At 29.5% G+C, this 21889-nt stretch overlaps 1 protein-coding gene across 1 annotated transcript; it reads left to right on the top strand.

Annotated features, from left to right (window-relative positions):
• The first annotated feature begins 3223 nt into the window (after positions 1–3223).
• LOC136972718 (DNA ligase 1-like) lies at positions 3224–16065 on the top strand. Its single transcript, XM_067267325.1, has 10 exons — positions 3224–3488; positions 3532–3747; positions 7383–7561; positions 9200–9461; positions 11551–11672; positions 13436–13585; positions 14049–14198; positions 14663–14788; positions 15278–15427; positions 15892–16065. The coding sequence occupies exons 1-10, from the start codon at positions 3224–3226 to the stop codon at positions 16063–16065; spliced, it is 1794 nt and encodes a 597-aa protein (XP_067123426.1).
• The last annotated feature ends 5824 nt before the right edge of the window (positions 16066–21889 follow it).

Raw genomic sequence — 21889 nt, 5'->3', positions numbered from 1 at the left:
ACCACTAGCCTTTTTAACTAATTCTTCCTTTTCACGCTTTCTTTTTCTGTACTGTGCGCCAGAAAGCCTTTTTCGATTATCAGACATCTACCAAAAAAAAAATAAATCCAAGTTATGATTCGTCGAAAAAATTTTGTTTTCGAAGATTTAAAGAAGCATAAATTAATTAAACTTTGTTTTTCGAAAAATACCAACTTTTGAAAGGAAACTTTACAAAATTTTTTATTTTGTCTGAAAATTTCAACATTTTTAATCAAAACAAAAAAATATTAAGATTATGCTAATCTTTAATTAAACTATGTTTTACTAATAAAAAAAAGAAAAATGTTTTACTATTGTTATTATGTTGGTATTATTAAGTTATAAATTTGTTACACAATATAAATTTAATTTAACAAAATATTATTTAAATTTTATTTAACCACGCAAAAGCAAAATATAATCAAATTAATGTATGTACTCACCTTTAATTTTTACTGTCTCTCTAACCACGATATCAAACAAAAACTTTTTAAGCTGTTGCGATTTACACGATTACACGTTTAAAATTAAAATAAAATAAATTATCCCGGTGCGTGCATTTCTATGCTTTGACCACAGACGAGTATTTTCCTGTAAAATCTTCCTCGCGACCGACGTGAAAAATAGCTTAAGACGAGTTAAAACAAGAAACTGTTATACTTGCCACTTGTTGTGGCCTGAATAAGTTGTGTATATAAAATTTGAATTTGAAATATAATTAATAATATTTAGAATAGTACATATATTCAAATAATATTAGAATAGTAGTATTTTAATGATAATATTTAGAATAATATTTATGTATTACAGTGGTGCCTCGTATAACGTACGCCTCGAATAACGGACGCTGCAAACAACGGACTTTCTGTTTGGCCGTTACGTGACTCGAGCAACGGACTGGCTGCGAACAAAGGACTTTCTGGCATAATTGGTGGCTGCTCCATGGGTGCGTTCTTTAATAGCGGTCGCTCTGCGTCGCCGCTACTAAGGGAGTGCACTGCTGTTTGTAGGCATTTAGGAACGACGGTGAAAGAAAGAAAGATGGCGGCGCCCGCACTATCGATAGTATCGTGATGGAGGAATCTATAATTCTAAAATATGAGCTTTAAAAGGCAAAAGAAGGGTCCCAATTGTAAAATTTAACTATAAAATGGATTATTTGTTGAAAGAGCATTCAAAATAACCTCGAAAAAAAATTCGTAAAAAACACTTACATCACCGCGTGCGCTAACTCGCGCTTTCACAATTTCTAAATTCTCATTCATAAAACCACATAATGGACCCGGAAACGAAACTATGAGAGCCACGGAGGACGCCATGTTGCTTTCCACCGTAAACTACTGCTACAAGCGGCCGTTTTTGCCATTCGACGGCGCGCGCACTCCCACCGGAATTTAGGAACGCGTTCCGCAGGAATTTTTGAACGGATGTCGCGCGCGCAGAGTTACGCGGAGGAATAAAAGAACGCACCCCATGTTCATTTTTTTATGATACAGAACGGTTATTTTATGCTGCGGAACGAATTAGATGTTTTAACATGTATTTCTATGGGAAAATGCGTTTCGTATAACGGACGTTTCACTTAACGGACGTGCACCTGGAACCGATTAAGTACGTTATATGAGGCACCACTGTATATTAATTTAATGATAAATTAATTTTTCCCTTTTTTTTAAGGCGGCTCGCGCCGCCCCCTAGGCTTGCCGCCCGGGTGCTCCGCACCCTCTGCACCCCTGGGTCGAAACGGCCCTGACTGCACGCCTACCTGAGCCGTCTCTGATTCCATCCATTAGCAACTCGTATGGAGCTATTTGACTAAGTGGATTGTTTTAATATTTAAAAAGTAAAGAATATTTTATGTTATTTTTATGTACGTTTTTTTACAAAGCTACATTTAATTATAATTTTCTTTAAAAGTATATTAATACAATTGAACAATATATTGTACCAGATATGTATATCCAGCGCACATTTTATTTCACCGAGTAAGTTTTTATAATTTATTTTTAATTTTAGCCCTTATATTGTGGCTAGCGATTCGGAATATAATTGTGATATTAAAAATACATTTAGAGAAGTCTACAGTTTTTACTGGCTTATCGAACAGATGAATACGAATGGACCCTAGACCAGAGGTGGCCAACAAGTCGATCGCGAACCCAATTTTGGTCGATCGCTCGCGATCTTTTGACTTAATGTGTTACACTTGTAATCGCACGCAACGCGTGAACGTAACGCGCAAACTCAACAGTATGCATGCAGTTATGACTCGACTCAGAAAAACATAACCATTTAGCTTGAATATTTGGTATCTTTATGCGGTAGCTTCTTTTCTTGAAAAAAGAAATTGTGGAATTTATAACTTTTCTTTTAACAAAGATTTGTGTGAAACGTATTAGCCAAAAAATTTAGACATATTTCATATGGAGCAAAAGGCATTAGAAAATGAAATTATAATTTTACAAACTGATTTAATCTTACAAGCCAGAAAATTTGAAGAAGATTTTTGGAAATACATCAACCGAGAAAAATAGCCCAGTATCACCGAATGTAGCGAATTTATTTATACTTGTTTCGGATCTACATACCTGTGTGAATCGGCATTTTCATCCTTAAAGTTAACGAAGACTAAACAACATTCTGTCCTGACTGATTCCCATATTGAAGACTCATTATTACGAGGGCTGTTCGGAAAGTTCGCGGCCTTGCCTATATGCGGCGCTGCGATCAATTTAATTTTTGGCGGGAATAATTCAGCCATCTTTGCTAAAGATACGATACCAATTTCCGCTTGATTTGTCGTAAAGTTTTGCCACGACAGCTTAGCAGATAGTCAGTGTGCAAGTGCTTTGTCAAAAATGGAGAAGACGGAGACTCGTGCGGTCATAAAATACCTGACGAAAAAAGGGTTGACCCCATCTCAAATGAAAGCATGGATGAAGTTTGACATGGATGAAGTTTTGGGAGAGCCTGCTCCTTCGTACACCACTGTGAAAAATGGACAGCCCTTTTTAAATCTGGCAGAGAAAGTGTGGAAGATGACCCTCGCAGCGGACGGCCGTCAACTGCTGTCACTGAAGAAAATATCGACAAAGTTCACGATTTGGTGTTAGCAGATCGCCGTTTGAAAACGCGTGAGATAGCTGAGACAACAGGCATCTCTGTCGACCGAATGCACCACATCTTAACCGAAAATTTGGGTATGACGAAGGTCTCAGCAAGGTGGGTGCCGCATCTGCTGACCACCGAGCAAAAACGTGTTTGCACTTTGATGTCAAAGGAGTGTTTGGACTTCTACCAGAAAAATCCACAGGATTTCTTGCGTCGGTTTGTGACTACTGACGAAACGTGGAGCCACTACTACTCTCCTGAAACAAAAGAACAGTCGAAGCAATGGAAACATCACAGTTCGCCACCATCAAAGAAGGCAAAGACAGTTCCATCAGCAGGGAAAGTGATGGCCCTCGGTTTTTTGGGATGCTAAAGGCATAATCTTTATTGACTACCTAGAAAGAGAAAAGACCATCAATGCTGTCTATTACTGTGAACTTTTGGAAAAACTGAAGAAAGAAATCGAAGAAAAGAGGCCACACTTGAAGAAGAAAAAGGTTCTGTTTCACCACGATAATGCACTTGCACATTCCGCCAGAATCACCGAACAAAAGATAAACGAACTTCGCTTCCAATTAGTTCCACATCCACCGTACTCGCCTGATTTGGCCCTCAGTGACTTCCACCTTTTTCCAAACCTAAAAAAATTCTTGGCTGGAAAGAGGTTCCACTCAAATGACGAAGTCATCTCTGAAGTGAATAAGTATTTTGCACACCTTGACAAATCGACTTATTGTGATGGCATAAAAAAGCTAGAACATCCCTGGAATAAGTGCATTGCTAATAAAGGAGACTATATTGAAAAATAAAAAAAGTTTTAACATTATTTTGTTTGTTGTTCTATTTGAGACCGCGAACTTTCCGAACAGCCCTCGTATTATCTTCGTCAGGATATACACCTAATTATGACTCCTTGGTTAGAGACGTGAAAACTCAGTCTTTCCATTAATGTTAAGATAATAAAATAAATTCTAAATCTGTCTTTATCTGTAGGCTAATTTGAATTAATAAATATTGTTAATAATTACTCATGATGTTTTAATTCCACTAGACGTGAGTTTTTTGAACCGTTAAATAATTATGTTGATTTTTACGTAGGTACCGCCTCGTACTAAAACACCCTGCATACAGAGTGTTTTAGTACGAGGTGCACTCCCACCAACTATTGATAGATTAGCAAAAAATAAGTCTGAACCTTTATATCATTTTTCCATGATAAATTTTCCTGGCCCCCCAAAAAATCGCTAAAGTGAAATCTTAAAATCAAATTATCAGCCATACTGTGCATTTTTATAACAACTTTTTCATATTTACGAACAAATAGTACCACAAATTTTACATTGCAATTAATAACAAAATTAAATTACATTTTAAGTTACTAAAATCTATCTTGAAAAAGTGTCGAAAAATCGAATTTTTTAGGTACCGCCTGTATCGGAAAGAACTCGTAGCTGCAAATATCAAAAGTTGGGTCTATAAATTTATTTTCTTTATGAGCCTATACCTAGAAAGATTAATAAGTGATTTAAAAAATAAAAAATAGTTTTGAACATATATTTTGCTTATCTACCCATAGCACGCGGAAGTGCACCTCGTACTGAAACACAGTGTATAAACATAGTATGTATTTCACACCTCCCCTCCCCATTTAGACTATGCCTATGACAACAAGTCGATCGCGACATATTTTTAAGATAAAAAGTAGATCTCACGTACACAAAAGTTGGCCACCCTGGTCTATTAGACTTGGTTGAAAACGCTTGCTAAATGAAAGCGAATCCCAGTAGCCAAAAAGGTGTTTATAGACTGATTTTGAATTATTTTGCTCAGATTGGTTTACTTTATTGAATTCATTTTCTATTTACAAATGAATCTTCATTATATTTAACAGCTGGAAATGCCTTCATTGAAATACGAGTGCAATCAATACCTCTTGCAATATGTAAAGAATTGCGTTTGGAGAAACGCGATGATCTCTCGAGACGTAAACAAATTATTATAATTATGAATAATAAGTAAACTTTTGATATAAAATAGTTTTCGCAAGGTGTTCAGCATTTATCTAATCGCGTGCCGCGTAGTTTTCCAATGATATCTTAACTGCTGTAACACTACGTTACGGGTTCTCGACCGAAACTAGACACGTCGAAATCAAAGTAACGTTTGTTTAAATTGAAAATATACAATCAGATAAAAGCACAGTATGAGTTGTCAGAGTCTTTCCGCCAAAAAACCCGAAAACGTTCCCTCCTATCCTCCCGCTACGAGCATTCCAACCAAAATGCCAGCTTCTATTTTCCTTACAAAAGGCGCCCTAATATTCACAATAACTCTTAACAATACAATTTTAACAATCGTAGAAACGAGTTGTTTATCCGAAGCGATTATTGTCGGACGCAAATTTTTGAAGAGCGGATTAATTTTGAGATAAAACGTTGTATAAGTAAGTTAAATTATCTTATTTTGTGTTTAATTACATTAGTTGTGTTATGGCAAGTCCTTAATTGAAATCAAAACAATGCTTCAATGCTGATTTTCGTGGCATAATTTAAGAAATTGAAGCCTGCCATTTATGACACTTATTTGTAAAAATTACTCTACTAATCAAATCTCCGATGCCTTTAATTGATAAAGATAACGTTATTTTTAATTATTGTAATTATTTTTACATTTCCGCTGTTATATATAATGGAGAGAAAGTACAGTGAGCGATGGAAAACGACTTTCCCCAACATTTTTACACTTTTTGAATTGGAGGAACTGTGAAACGTATAGAAATGAAAAAAAAAAACCTTAAATCTTCAAAAGTATTAATTCTGGTCAGAGTTTTACTAGGAACTTAGGCGTAAGACTAAGGGAGCATAGATATAACGAAAGAAAAGGGTCTAATGCTACAATTTTGTCACAAATGGCGTGAGCCCAAGGTTCTGAACTGAAGTGAGACGAGGCAACAATTATCAAACCTTTGTCTTCTCCAACTTTATCAATGACGGCGAAGATTGAAATATATAGATGTAGGCTACAAGAAGGCTGTTTAAATGCAAGAGATGCCGAGAGCCTGCCGTCAGCGTGGAAGTTCATGGTTAAAAAATTTACTAAAAACTCTGACCAGAATTAATACTTTTGAAGATTTATGTTATTTTATTTTGTTTAATTTTATACGTTCTTCCGTTTTCTCTTGAAAAAATTTTTAAAATTTTTGTTTTAAATTTTTTGATTTAAATTTTTGTATTCTATTCATGGAACGTATCTGTTTCATTTTCGTTTTCGACCTGAAGATGGCCTGTTAATCGAGCTGAAAACGTTTGTTTTTTCAATTATATATATTTCTCGGCAACAAATAAGGTGTTTTGTTTCTGTTTATTTATTATGCTGAGTACTTTTGATACTCTAGTATATTAGTATTCACATATCTGCATATACAGTCACGTAACTTCCGACAAGATCATTGACACAGAGGATAGATACACTGTGTATTATTGAAACCTATGCTCGGGCCTTTATCCACAGCAGAGCCATAATCTGTGTAATAAAATTGTTACCGCTGTCTCTCTGATAAAGTCTAGAAAAATCTATCCAAATAATTAAAAGCAAATTTCAAAAAATATAGTAAATCAAAGCACTGTTTAAAAATTGTAGGATCTTTGATCAATCATCCTGTCTTCGGTTGCTAATATATCTATCATTGACCCTGCAGTCAGATCTTTGATTTTGTTTGTTATTTAATTAAAATACTAAAATATCCATAGAATTAGTCTTTCAATTCGACTATCAAGAGACTATTTATACTCGAAATGTTTTAATTTTTTTCAATATTTTAACATTAGTAGTCAGTGACCAATGTCATACTGTAAGTCTTGATACCTAACAACATTTACCCTCATGGTTATACATAGTTACGCACAATGCATAATTATATAGAAATAATAAAGTAATGAATGTATTCAATATATATTTTATATATTGAATACAGATGTACGTTATTGAATACAATTATACGTTATTGAATACAATAACGTGAAACTCTTTCAAATATTTGACTACTTATTTACTGAATTTATTCACGTTATTTCTGCCTTTTTGATGTTATACAAAACTAGGTTTTGATTTCAAGCTTAATAATGATTAAACTACTAATTTTGATTTAAGAGGTTGTTACAGACTGAAACACAGATTGCGTTTTTATTATATAAAACATAAAACTTTATAATAAAGATATGTAATTTTTATTGTAAATTTTCATATTTCAGTGGCTGAAGTATACGTTCAAAAAGATAATAATAGTAAAATGTCAAGAATTGAACTGAGACGAGTGTCTAAAATTTATAAGAAAGAGTCAGTAACAGAAATTCTTGAAGAGAACAAATCAAAAATCAAAAAAAGTGTGACTACGGAAACATATTCCGTAATTTCTAATGAATTTTCTGTTGTAAGTTTAAAGTTAATTTAATTATTTTTCAATTTTTCTATCATTTGAAAGTTGAGTAATACAAACCTGATAAATACAACATTGTTATATTAATACCAAAATATGCATATATATTTATTTATTCAGCACAATGAAGTGCAATTGATTTTGATCTGGGAATAGAATATTATCACATATTTTGATTCCAAGTCATAAATTAGAAAGACAATATCATTTTGCAATTAAATAATTAAAAGTATACTCTCTTTGATAGATTTAAATAATTAATTTTACGTCATATCTCTGATGTGAATGAAAATATCCACGATAAAAATTGTTGTTTTTGAAAAGTTATAATGCGAAACGACATTCTTGTGTTTATAAATGTGTACAGATTGCAGATAATTCAACAGACAGGCAAACAATGACAACGACCAAAATTCATCGTGACATAGTTACAATGCAAAGCGGCAATACTTTTGTCAGTTTTTTTTAATTTAAAAAAATGACACAACTCTCGGTCTAGCCCAGACCCCATATATAGTTAATCGACACTTCGGCTCTCTAAGGTTCTCTTAGGGTGGTCTCGGTTCTCATCTATCTAACTCCGTTCCCGAGATTAGCGAAGAACAGTCAAACAGCCAGACCAACGACAGTGCAAATGTATAGTTACAATTTCAAAATTGCTGTTCAGTTAATATACACTTGGGGTGCAAAAGTAGGTATATGTTACTATCGAAAAACATACAGGAAGAAAATAGGAAGAAAAAACATATACATGGCGGTTATAATTAAAGTTGCCCAACTCAGACCTGTCTAGAGCCCATTCTCCTGAAAGTATTTTGATGAAACTTGGTATATGTGGTATATAGACCACGGAGAAAAGAAAAATGCAAAGAAATTTAGTTCGAATTTTTACAACTAGTTGAAAAAATGGCGCATGAAGAACAGTAAAAACAAACTGGAAACAAGCAGATTTTTATTCACAACATTTGTTCAATGTGCAATCCATCACATGTTCAAAACGCTTTACAATGCTGTAAGACGTTTTGAACACGTGATTGATGCAAATGGATTGCACAGTAAACAAATGTTGTGAATAAAAATCTTTTGTGTGTTTTTATTTTGTATTTCTTGTTCTCTATGCGCAATTTTTTCACTTAGTGGTAAAAATTCAAACTAAATTCTTTTGCATTTTTTTCCCTGTGTCCACATAACATATATATCAAGTTTCATCAAAATACGTTCATAAGAACGGGATCTAGACAGGTCTAAGTAGGGCAACTTTAATTAGAACTACCTTGTATTTTTATGTACAAATTAAATCACAAATAAGGAATACGAACTAATATAAGATTGTAAGAATAATAATAATGAACAACAAACATTTGTATTTCTCAGATTTTCAACTGCATATCTATATTTGCACCCCCTCCGTATTATTGTCAATGAAGTCTTAATGTTTTCATTATCACTCTGCGTTAATGTACAATAAAGGACAATTTGAGCAATATTTTTCCAATTGTCAATTACAACCACTTTTTGAAGCTGCCTGTCATCGCGTTATTAAATTCGTTCAGCAATTACTAAAAATATAACTGTCGAATATTATTAATCAAATTTAATATTTAATAAATGTATTTAAAACTTTTTTTTCAGAGTTCTGCCGAAAATTCGCATGAAAGTGTTTCTTCGACGTCAGCATCAATTGTCAATACAAATATCGAACGTCGTCATTTATTCAAAAAATTTATGATAGTAAAAAAGTTTTCTTCAATAAGAGAAGTCAATTACAAAGAGGATGAAACAAGCCTTCTAGACGACTATTCATCAGAAACTCGTGATAGTGAATTGGGGGCTACATCAAGATATTGTACAAAAACGATTGACGAAATCATGAACGAAAATGCTGATGAAATTGGTACGATGATAAGTTATTGCTTTTATAATACAACGTCTTTCAATTTCTCTTATAATTAAACAGTAAGAAAAGTTTTCGAATCGTCTGTATAAAAATTTTAACATAAAATTAGATAAGTTTGTTAGTATTAACATTAAAATTTGGTAATTAATGTTTCTTGCATTGATAATGAAATTAGAGTGGAAGAATACTTTAGAATTTATTTTACTTAAGCAGAAGTTTCTTTTTTGAATGAAAAGTACTTTAATGTTTGTTGTATCTGTTTAATTAAAATTCTAATTTTGTCACACATTCTATCACTCTGTGCACTTTGTCATTCTTGAATTGCGGATTAGTATTCGAAATCATTTATATCTTGTGTTCACTGCAGACGGATAATGTAACTGTATGTTTCAGAAGCGTGATCGTTTTTGTATAATTTATAGTTAATGGCCGCTTTATATTTTTTACACAAAAAAGAAGGCAACATACACACTAAACGTACCATATTATATTTTTCAGAAAGATTAACAAACAAAATAAAGAAAGACCTACAAACGACGAAGAAGTTGTTTAAGCCGGAAAAAGTCGTTGATAATATTGACTCATGTTCCAAAATTTCTGATGAATTTTCTGTTGTGAGTTTTAAGTTAATTTAATTATTTTTCAATTTTTTATCATTTGAAAATTGAGTAATACAAATCTGATAAATACATCATTGTTATATTAATACCAAAATCTACATATATTTTTTTATATTTATTTATTCAGCACAGTGGAGTGCAATTGATAGGACACAAAGAGCTTATTACATTCTTTATTTATTCATTGATGGGCGTTTCGGGTTCTTTTATCTCTTTTCAGTCAGCCTTTAATTCTTTTTCTCTTATGCATAAAACTGTAAAAAGCGAATCAATTGCACTCCATTGTGCTGAATAAATAAAGTAAATAAGAAAACACAATTTAAAGTAAGAGAAAGAAACATATTTATTTTATGTAAGTTCACTTCATACTATTTATTTATGAAGTTGTTCCTTGTTTAGTTTTTAAAATTGATAGATTCGTTTCACACAGAATATTTGAACTATTATTGCTTATATTAATGATACTACGTTTAGAAATAATTGCTTTCATTTGATCTGGGAATAGAATATTATCACATATTTTGATTCCAAGTCATAAATTAGAAAGACAATATCATTTTGCAATTAAATAATTAAAAGTATACTCTCTTTGATAGATTTAAATAATTAATTTTACATCATATCTCTGATGTGAATGAAAATATCCACGATAAAAATTGTTGTTTTTGAAAAGTTATAATGCGAAAAGACATTCTTGTGTTTGTAAATGTGTAAGATTGCAGATAATTCAACAGACAGGCAAACAATGACAACGACCAAAATTTATCGTGACATAGTTACAATGCAAAGCGGCAATACTTTTGTCAGTTTTTTTTTATTTTAAAAAAATAACACCACTATCGATCTAGCCCGGACCCCGTATATAGTTAATCGACACTTCGGCTCTCTAAGGTTCTCTTAGGGTGGTCTGGTTCTCATCTCTCTAACTGCGTTATCGAGATTAGCAAAGAACACTCAAGCAGCCAGACCAACTACAGTGCAAATGTATAGTTACAGTTTCAAGTCCAATGAATATACCCTTGGAGTGCAAAAGTAGGTATATGTGATTATGAAAAACATACAGGGAGAAAATAGGAAGAAAAACATATATTTTTATGTAGAAATTAAATCAAAAATTAGGAACACGAACTAATAAATGATTATAAGAATAATAATAAATGAACACCAAACATTTGTATTTCTTATATTATCAACTGTATACCTACTAAATCATACCCTCCATCTCATGTTTAATGAAGTCTTAATGTTCTCAATATTACTCTGCGATATCCACAATAAAGGACAATTTGAGCAGTATTTTTCCAATTGTTCATTACAACCACTTTTTGAAACTGCCTGTCAACGCGTTATTAAATTCGTTCAGCAATTACTAAAAATATAACTGTTGATTATTATGAATCAAATTTAATATTTAATAAATATTTAAAATTTTTTTTAGAATTCTGCAAAAAGTTCAAATTTTCAAGTTGAAAAACAAATTGAAAAAGATATGAACAAGTTAAAAAGTTTTTCTATGCCAGAAGAAGTGGCATATAATAATGAGAGATTTCTGCCAAAAAAAGAGTTCAGTCGAAAATCTGATAAAGAGGTTAGAAAATATTTTCCTGTTTAACCTTTTTCTAGGTTAAATTTATTTTTATTTATTTATTTATTTATTATTCTGGTACAAAGACCCTGTTGTGGGGATAAAACAAAAAACAAAACATAAGCATACATAATCTTACACAACAATATAAACAAATTTCACAGATATATTCACTAATTGTAATAACCTAATAACAAAATTACAAAAATTCATAAATTATTAATATCATTTCTAAACTGAATTCAAATCAGAAAACAAAAGACTTAAAGAACTACATGGGAGAACTATCCGAAAGCAAATTAACAACCAACTAGGTTAAAAAAACTTTCCTATAAGAAAGGAAAAACAACAGTTTAAATCACTTATTAAAAAAAAATCGGATAGTCTCCCAAGCAGTCCAAGCAACCACAGGTTAAATAGTAGGCAGGCCACGCCCCAAGACGAAATTTACATAAAATAATCACTACTTGCTTTAAGCCTAAAAACAATTTTTAAAATAATTAAATGAAAAATAAATAATCCCAAAAGTCTCCTCGCGGAATTTTGACAAAAAAGTACAAACAGCGATAATATGAAACGCATCCAATGGCGAGTCAGCTGCCCCACATAAGCAAATGTCTCTTCTGTAATTACATAAAAAACTTAATGAATTACATCTGCTTGCATTAATATGCCCATAACATTAGAAGAAAAATTACTATTATAAATAGAACAATCAAAAAAGGTTTTATTCAAACTCTTATACTACTCACAATAAAATCTTAATAATATATCGTTATTCAACTTCAAAACATAGTTATCAAAATTATTTAACTTTAATAAATAAACACTGTTAACATCTTGTAACAAATTATCAAAATCGATTTCGTTTCTTGAACAATTAGCTAACCAATGCTTCGACCAAGGTAACTCAACTTGTTTCAAAACAATACGCAAACAAATCTTACTAAGACTTTCTTCGTTTAAACTCAACGTTCAAAATATCCAATTAACACATTTGTTCAAAGTCAAACAAGATAAAGGAATCAATGAATATTCCATAGACACTAGATAACCAGGAGTACACTTTGGAAGCCCGTACATTCTCTCAATAAAAGTGACTAATACTGTATCCAAGCTCTCCGCCTGAAACCCCCACACCTTGGAAGCATAACAAAGAGATGAACCCACCACGGCATTAAAAACCTTAACTGATCCTTCAAATTACACAACTTAGCAAACTGACACATATGAATAACTTTGTCCGTTTTTATCTCGGCATTAACTTTACAAGACCTCACATGAGTATTAAAATAACCATTACTTTTAAAAATTACCCCTAAATACTTATATTGTGATACAACAGAAATTGGAACACCTCAGAACCACCATTTGTCAGCCTTAGAAGCCTTACTACCATTTCGACAAACCATAATTTTAGATGTGGCAAGATTCAATTGTAAAATAAGAAACACGAACTAATAAATGATTATAAAAATGATAATAATGAACAACATACATTTGTATTTGTCAGATTTTCAACTGTATACTTATATTTACACCCCTCCGTATTATTGTCAATGAGGTTTTAATGTTTTCATTATTACTATGCGATATTCACAATAAAAGACAATTTGAGCAATATTTTTCCAATTGTCAATTGCAACCACTTTTTGCAGCTGCTTGTCATCGCGTTATTAAATTCGATCAGCAATTACTAAAAATATAACTGTTGATTATTATGAATCAAATTTAATATTTAATAAATATATTTAAATTTTTTTTAGAATTCTGCAGAAAATTCAAATCATCAAGTTGATGAAGAAATAGAAAAAAATATGAAAAAGTTAAGAAGTTTTTTTATGCCAGAAGAAGTGGCATATAATTATAGGAGATCTCTGCCAAAAAAAGAGTTCAGTCGAAAATCTGATAAAAAGGTTAGAAAATATTTTCCTGTTTAACCTTTGTCTAAATTAAATTAAACACATGTTATCATCTAATGTTAATTTGTCCGCTTAGAAGCTTTACTACCATTTCGAAAGACCACAATTTTAGATGTGGCAAGATTCAATTGTAAAATAAGGAACACGAACTAATAAATGATTATAAAAATGATAATAATGAACAACATACATTTGTATTTGTCAGATTTTCAACTGTATACTTATATTTACACCCCTCCGTATTATTGTCAATGAGGTTTTAATGTTTTCATTATTACTATGCGATATTCACAATAAAAGACAATTTGAGCAATATTTTTCCAATGTCAATTGCAACCACTTTTTGCAGCTGCTTGTCATCGCGTTATTAAATTCGATCAGCAATTACTAAAAATATAACTGTTGATTATTACGAATCAAATTTAATATTTAATAAATATATTTAAATTTTTTTTAGAATTCTGCAGAAAGTTCAAATGATCAAGTTGATGAAGAAATAGAAAAAGGCATGAAAAAGTTAAGAAGTTTTTTTATGCCAGAAGAAATGGCATATAATAATGAGAGATCTCTGCCAAAACAAGAGTTCACTCCAAAATCTGAGAAACAGGTTAGAAAATATTTTCCTGTTTAACCTTTGTCTAAATTAAATTAAACACATGTTATCATCTAATGTTAATTTGTCCGCTTAGAAGCTTTACTACCATTTCGAAAGACCACAATTTTAGATGTGGCAAGATTCAATTGTAAAATAAGGAACACGAACTAATAAATGATTATAGAAATGATAATAATGAACAACATACATTTGTATTTGTCAGATTTTCAACTGTATACTTATATTTACACCCCTCCGTATTATTGTCAATGAGGTTTTAATGTTTTCATTATTACTATGCGATATTCACAATAAAAGACAATTTGAGCAATATTTTTCCAATTGTCAATTGCAACCACTTTTTGCAGCTGCTTGTCATCGCGTTATTAAATTCGATCAGCAATTACTAAAAATATAACTGTTGATTATTACGAATCAAATTTAATATTTAATAAATATATTTAAATTTTTTTTAGAATTCTGCAGAAAATTCAAATCATCAAGTTGATGAAGAAATAGAAAAAAATATGAAAAAGTTAAGAAGTTTTTTTATGCCAGAAGAAGTGGCATATAATAATGAGGAGATCTCTGCCAAAAAAAGAGTTCAGTCGAAAATCTGATAAAAAGGTTAGAAAATATTTTCCTGTTTAACCTTTGTCTAAATTAAATTAAACACATGTTATCATCTAATGTTAATTTGTCCGCTTAGAAGCTTTACTACCATTTCGAAAGACCACAATTTTAGATGTGGCAAGATTCAATTGTAAAATAAGGAACACGAACTAATAAATGATTATAAAAATGATAATAATGAACAACATACATTTGTATTTGTCAGATTTTCAACTGTATACTTATATTTACACCCCTCCGTATTATTGTCAATGAGGTTTTAATGTTTTCATTATTACTATGCGATATTCACAATAAAAGACAATTTGAGCAATATTTTTCCAATTGTCAATTGCAACCACTTTTTGCAGCTGCTTGTCATCGCGTTATTAAATTCGATCAGCAATTACTAAAAATATAACTGTTGATTATTACGAATCAAATTTAATATTTAATAAATATATTTAAATTTTTTTTAGAATTCTGCAGAAAGTTCAAATGATCAAGTTGATGAAGAAATAGAAAAAGGCATGAAAAAGTTAAGAAGTTTTTTTATGCCAGAAGAAATGGCATATAATAATGAGAGAATTCTGCCAAAACAAGAGTTCACTCCAAAATCTGAGAAACAGGTTAGAAAATATTTTCCTGTTTAACCTTTGTCTAAATTAAATTAAACACATGTTATCATCTAATGTTAATTTGTCCGCTTAGAAGCTTTACTACCATTTCGAAAGACCACAATTTTAGATGTGGCAAGATTCAATTGTAAAATAAGGAACACGAACTAATAAATGATTATAAAAATGATAATAATGAACAACATACATTTGTATTTGTCAGATTTTCAACTGTATACTTATATTTACACCCCTCCGTATTATTGTCAATGAGGTTTTAATGTTTTCATTATTACTATGCGATACTCACAATAAAAGACAATTTGAGCAATATTTTTCCAATTGTCAATTGCAACCACTTTTTGCAGCTGCTTGTCATCGCGTTATTAAATTCGATCAGCAATTACTAAAAATATAACTGTTGATTATTACGAATCAAATTTAATATTTAATAAATATATTTAAATTTTTTTTAGAATTCTGCAGAAAGTTCAAATGATCAAGTTGATGAAGAAATAGAAAAAGGCATGAAAAAGTTAAGAAGTTTTTTTATGCCAGAAGAAATGGCATATAATAATGAGAGAATTCTGCCAAAACAAGAGTTCACTCCAAAATCTGAGAAACAGGTTAGAAAATATTTTCCTGTTTAACCTTTGTCTAAATTAAATTAAACACATGTTATCATCTAATGTTAATTTGTCCGCTTAGAAGCTTTACTACCATTTCGAAAGACCACAATTTTAGATGTGGCAAGATTCAATTGTAAAATAAGGAACACGAACTAATAAATGATTATAAAAATGATAATAATGAACAACATACATTTGTATTTGTCAGATTTTCAACTGTATACTTATATTTACACCCCTCCGTATTATTGTCAATGAGGTTTTAATGTTTTCATTATTACTATGCGATATTCACAATAAAAGACAATTTGAGCAATATTTTTCCAATTGTCAATTGCAACCACTTTTTGCAGCTGCTTGTCATCGCGTTATTAAATTCGATCAGCAATTACTAAAAATATAACTGTTGATTATTACGAATCAAATTTAATATTTAATAAATATATTTAATTTTTTTTAGAATTCTGCAGGAAGTTCAAATGATCAAGTTGATGAAGAAATAGAACAAAGGCATGAAAAAGTTAAGAAGTTTTTTTATGCCAGAAGAAATGGCATATAATAATGAGAGTATTTTGCCAAAACAAGAGTTCTCTCAAAAATCTGAGGAAGAGGTTAGAAAATATTTTCCTGTTTAATCTTTGTCTAAATTGAATTAAACATGTGTTATCATCTCATGGTAAACTCTTATTCATGACCACATTTCATTTTTACTTTATCTTATTTTGAATTAATTGTTTTGAATTAAGTCATTAAATTATTTCATTTTTTTTCTTAATATTTATTAAAAGTCAGTTATTATTTTATTATTCATTTTGTTTATTTTTATTTAATTCATTGGGATATATTTTATATTACTTTACTGATTATAAATTTTTCATATTAATTAAAATGTAATATTTTCAAAATTTTTTAAATGAATATTAATATTTTCGACTTATAAAATTACTTTTCACTTCTTTCAGAAACCAACGAAATGCCTGGATTTGTTCCAGTTCTACTTCCACAGAATTTTAAGTTTTTTCTGTCTCAAGAAATCAAAAGTCTAACTTATTGAAAATGGAAGTGGAAGATTTTGGATATGTCTATTATTTATTTGTTTCCAATTTCTTTAGTTTTCCTTTTTATTTGAAAAATCAAAGCAAAGTTTTAATTTCTTTCCTTCTTTTTCTTATTAGAAAAAACAAAAAAGTTTTAATTTTTCTTTTTCTTATTTGAAAAAACACAAAAAAGATTAGTTTTAGTTTTTCTTTTTCTTATTTGAAAAAACACAAAAAAGATTAGTTTTAGTTCTTCTTTTTCTTATTTGAAAAAACACAAAAATAAATTAGTTTTAGTTCTTTTTTTCTTATTTGAAAAAACACAAAAAAGATTAATTTTAGTTCTTTTTTCTTATTTGAAAAAACACAAAAAAAGATTAATTTTAGTTCTTTTCCTTATTTGAAAAAACACAAAAAAAATTAGTTTTAGTTCTTCTTTTTCTTATTTGAAAAAACACAAAAAAAATTAATTTTAGTTTCTTTTTCTTATTTGAAAAAACACAAAAATAAATTAGTTTTAGTTTTTCTTTTTCTTATTTGAAAAAACACAAAAAAGATTAATTTTAGTTCTTCTTTTTCTTATTTGAAAAAACACAAAAAAAATTAGTTTTAGTTCTTCTTTTTCTTATTTGAAAAAACACAAAAAAAGATTAATTTTAGTTCTTTTCCTTATTTGAAAAAACACAAAAAAGATTAGTTTTAGTTTCTTATTCTTATTGAAAAAACACAAAAAAAGATTAGTTTTAGTTCTTCTTTTTCTTATTTGAAAAAACACAAAAAAGATTAGTTTTAGTTTCTTATTCTTATTGAAAAAACACAAAAAAAGATTAGTTTTAGTTTTTTATTCTTATTTGAAAAAACACAAAAAAGATTAGTTTTAGTTTCTTATTCTTATTGAAAAAACACAAAAAAATTAGTTTTAGTTTTTTATTCTTATTTAAAAAAACACAAAAAAATTAGTTTTAGTTTTTCTTTTTGTTTATTATTTGAAAAAACAAAAAAAGATTAGTTTTAGTTTTTATTCTTTTTTGAAAAAACACAAAAAATTAGTTTTAGTTTTTTATTCTTATTTAAAAAACACAAAAAACATTAGTTTTAGTTTTAGTTTTAGTTTTTCTTTTTCTTATTTAAAAAAACACAAAAAAATAGTTTTAGTTTTTATTCTTATTTGAAAAAACACAAAAAAGATTAGTTTTAAGAATTTTTTTCTTATTTGAAAAAAAGGATAGTTTTAGGTTTTCTTTTTGTTTATTATTTGAAAAAACAAAAAAAAAATTAGTTTTAGTTTTTTTTCTTATTTAAAAAACAAAAAAAAGATTAGTTTTAGTTTTTTATTCTTATTTAAAAAAACAAAAAATTAGTTTTAGTTTTTTATTCTTATTTAAAAAACACAAAATAGATTAGTTTTAGTTTTTCTTTTTGTTTATTATTTGAAAAAACAAAAAAGATTAGTTTTAGGAATTTTTTTATTTGAAAAAAAATTAGTTTTAGTTTTTTATTCTTATTTTAAAAAACAAAAAAAATTAGTTTTACTTTTAGTTTTAGTTTTTCGTTTTCTTATTTAAAAAAACACAAAAAGATTAGTTTTAGTTTTTTATTCTTATTTGAAAAACACAAAAAAAGATTAGTTTTAGTATTTTTTGTTTATTATTTGAAAAAACAAAAAAAAGATTAGTTTTAGTATTTTTTTCTTATCAGAAAAAACAAAAAAGTTTTAATTTTTTTCTTTCATTTTCTCATTTCAAAAAACAAAAAAAAAGTTTTAATTTCTTTCTTTTTCTCATTTGAAAAAAGTTTTAACTTCTATGTTTTTCGTTTTCTTGAGTTTGAAAAAAAATCAAAGTTCGGTTTTTAAAAAGAAGCTTTCACTTCAATTTTTTTACGTTTATTACAAAATAAGTTTTCACTTCTATGTTTTTATTTATGTAATACAATAGAATATGGAACTGTTATTCATAAAAAATGTTGTATTATTAATTTAATAAATAAATTTTTATAATTTATCTGCATACATTATCAGTATATTTTATTACTATTAACTTTGATATTCTTGCTAATAAAATCAATGCTTCGATAATTTAATAAACACACAATACAATTTAATAAACATACAATACAAATATAATATAACGTCTTAGTCGATTGTAGGGAAAAGAAGTGCCCCGTTTGTTTCCCTCTGCAGGCGCCCCTGTACATAGTTAAAACTTATTGTACTTGAAAGCTTTTTCTTTCACTATGTTTAATATTTCACCTTCTGGCATATAAAATCATTGTCTATGTGAAAGTTTCTTATTACATTAGCAGTAGTGCTGTCATTTAATGAGTTAATTAAAATGAATTAATAAAAATGAATTAATTAAATTGTAATAATATAACTTTTTCGATTAATCAAACGTTGTCCACTTATACGAGTTGCCATAATACATTTTTTTATCTCTTGTATTATTTTATTATTTTAAACAAATCACGTAATAAGTTTTTATCAAATTTTATTTTTTTATTGCCGAGGAAAAAACGGAATTCATCTCGTTTCCAAATATCTTTTGATATTAATTTATCGAAAGATTAGGACGTAGGAGAAGTAATATGAACAATGAATTAATGTTTTTCTCGTGTTACAGAATCTTACTCTAAGCGTTACTCTCACCGAATAAAAACGGGTTACCTGGAAGGTGATCCGTGGCCGCGCCACCGCCGTGGCTACATATCCAATTCCTTACATCGGGGTCATAACGAGTTATGTCGTTAAATCGATAAATACTAACAGAAAGGTTTCTTTTTCTCTATAAAGCCGTCGATATCGCGAGGCTGATTCAATATCCGGTTTGAAAAACAACGGGAGATAAAGGCGGAATTTCTGTGGAAAATTCCTTTTGCTGTCAGATTAAGATTATTACGTTATTTTTTACTTTTAACTTTTCTATTATGTTCTATTATAGTATTTGATTTATATTTACAAAGGTTATATTACGTAAAAGTTTGACATCGAGTGACCAATGTAACGCATTTTAAAAATTCTTTAAACCGCGAACACTAGATTCCCGGAGCGGTTCTGAGCTGTTAGCCGCCTGCCTGCTAGATATTTGGCCACCCTCGCCCGATTATGTGAATCATGAGTAGTCTAGATTTATAACTTAACCCGACCGATAGGAGTTTACTAGTATGTTTTTATGATAGTACTGTATAGTTGACAGGAGTTTTAAAAAATCCATTTGATATATTTATTCTGCGTTTATTCTGCTCTCCCATCTTATATTACTTACGGATTTCAATGTTAAACCAGTGATATTACGATTTAGTATGTCTCATCTGTAAGGGGATGCCAAAAAAACGTGTACAATTCTTGTATAATGTTAAAAAATTAACTGTTACTTTGGCAGCATCATTTACAACCAAATTTAATAAATGAGACGTACAAGATACAATAAAAGCTCTAGAATTTATTTTCCTTAAATTTACGATTTATGTATCCGTTGTCATAAAAATTTGCCTTTCCACCGTTTTCCCAGGACTACAGATATTCAAGTACAAAATAACTGGTTTCGACTTATTTCTACTTAATTTCTACTAAGAAGTAATTAAATAATTAAGAGATTAGGGAATTGGGGACATAAATAAAACCCTGCTGAAAGAGCCAGAATTTTACTTAAACAAAAGCTTAACCGAACCAATCTCTAGCCAAGTACAGTGGGGACTGATTTCTTCGTAATATTAGATAATAAAGACAGAAATTTCTCCAGTTCAATGAGACTGACTAAAAAGTTGTAAATTTTGAAAATTTTCGTGGACACTGGTCCTAAAACGGATTAGTTAGAAAACAAATGATGGACAACCTACTTAGTATTAAGTTTAACAAATTTAGATTTTTACAGCTATGGTGAGAAACGTTTAAAATTTACGACAACCCTGTCGCGTTCTTTGAGGTATATTAGTGATGTGACAAAAGAAGCATTTGACATTAACCGGTATCGGCACCCTCGGGATTTGGCATGCATGCATATGCACTGCACACCTACCAAGATCGTCTCTGATTCCATTTATTAGCCACTGGTAGGGAACAATTTTAATTAAATGGATTGTTTTAATATTTAAAAAGTAAAGAATATTTTATGTTATTTTTATGTGCAGTACGTTTCTTCACAAACTATATTTAATTATAATTTTCTTTAATTGAATATTTTGTACCAGGTATGTATATTTGTATATCCATCACACATTTTATTTTAACAAGTAAGTTTTTATAATTTTATTTTTAATTTTATCCCTTATATCGTGGCTGGCGATTTAGAATGTAATTGTGATATTGAAAATTTATTTTAAAAAAGTTTTGGCTTGAGACCATATAATGTAAAAGGGAACATTATTAAAAGAGAAAGACCAATGCCTAAATTAAATATAAATACGTCAACAAAAAATTTGTTCGACGTTTTCACAATAAAATTTATGAAGACATAAAATGACTTTGTGGATGCATAAAAATGCAAACATTGTTTTGTTGGCCTTGCCTACTATTTTCAAATAAAATTAGTGTGTGGAATAAGAATGGCTTTATTTTGTAGAAACTTTGTAGCAGGCGTAAAATTAGATGAAGTACTGCTGAAACACGGAAAACTGTCTTACTTCTAGGGAATTCGATCCCGGCCCTTATTTCTAATCCCGGGATTTCGGAATTATACTTAGTCAATCCCGGGATCCCGGGATTATTTCGGTATTGAGGGTTAATAAAAAATAGAAAATAAGAAAGTCTACAGAAATCAGCTCTTTAATCAACAAATCAAAATTTAGACAAAAATCAATGTATTTTATGG

The sequence above is a fragment of the Centruroides vittatus genome, unplaced genomic scaffold (assembly GCF_030686945.1).
Source record: "Centruroides vittatus isolate TY-2023 unplaced genomic scaffold, ASM3068694v2 contig_301, whole genome shotgun sequence".
NCBI lineage: Eukaryota > Metazoa > Arthropoda > Arachnida > Scorpiones > Buthidae > Centruroides > Centruroides vittatus.
Note: the sequence above shows the minus strand (reverse complement) of the source record. Positions and strands in the feature narration are given on the sequence as shown.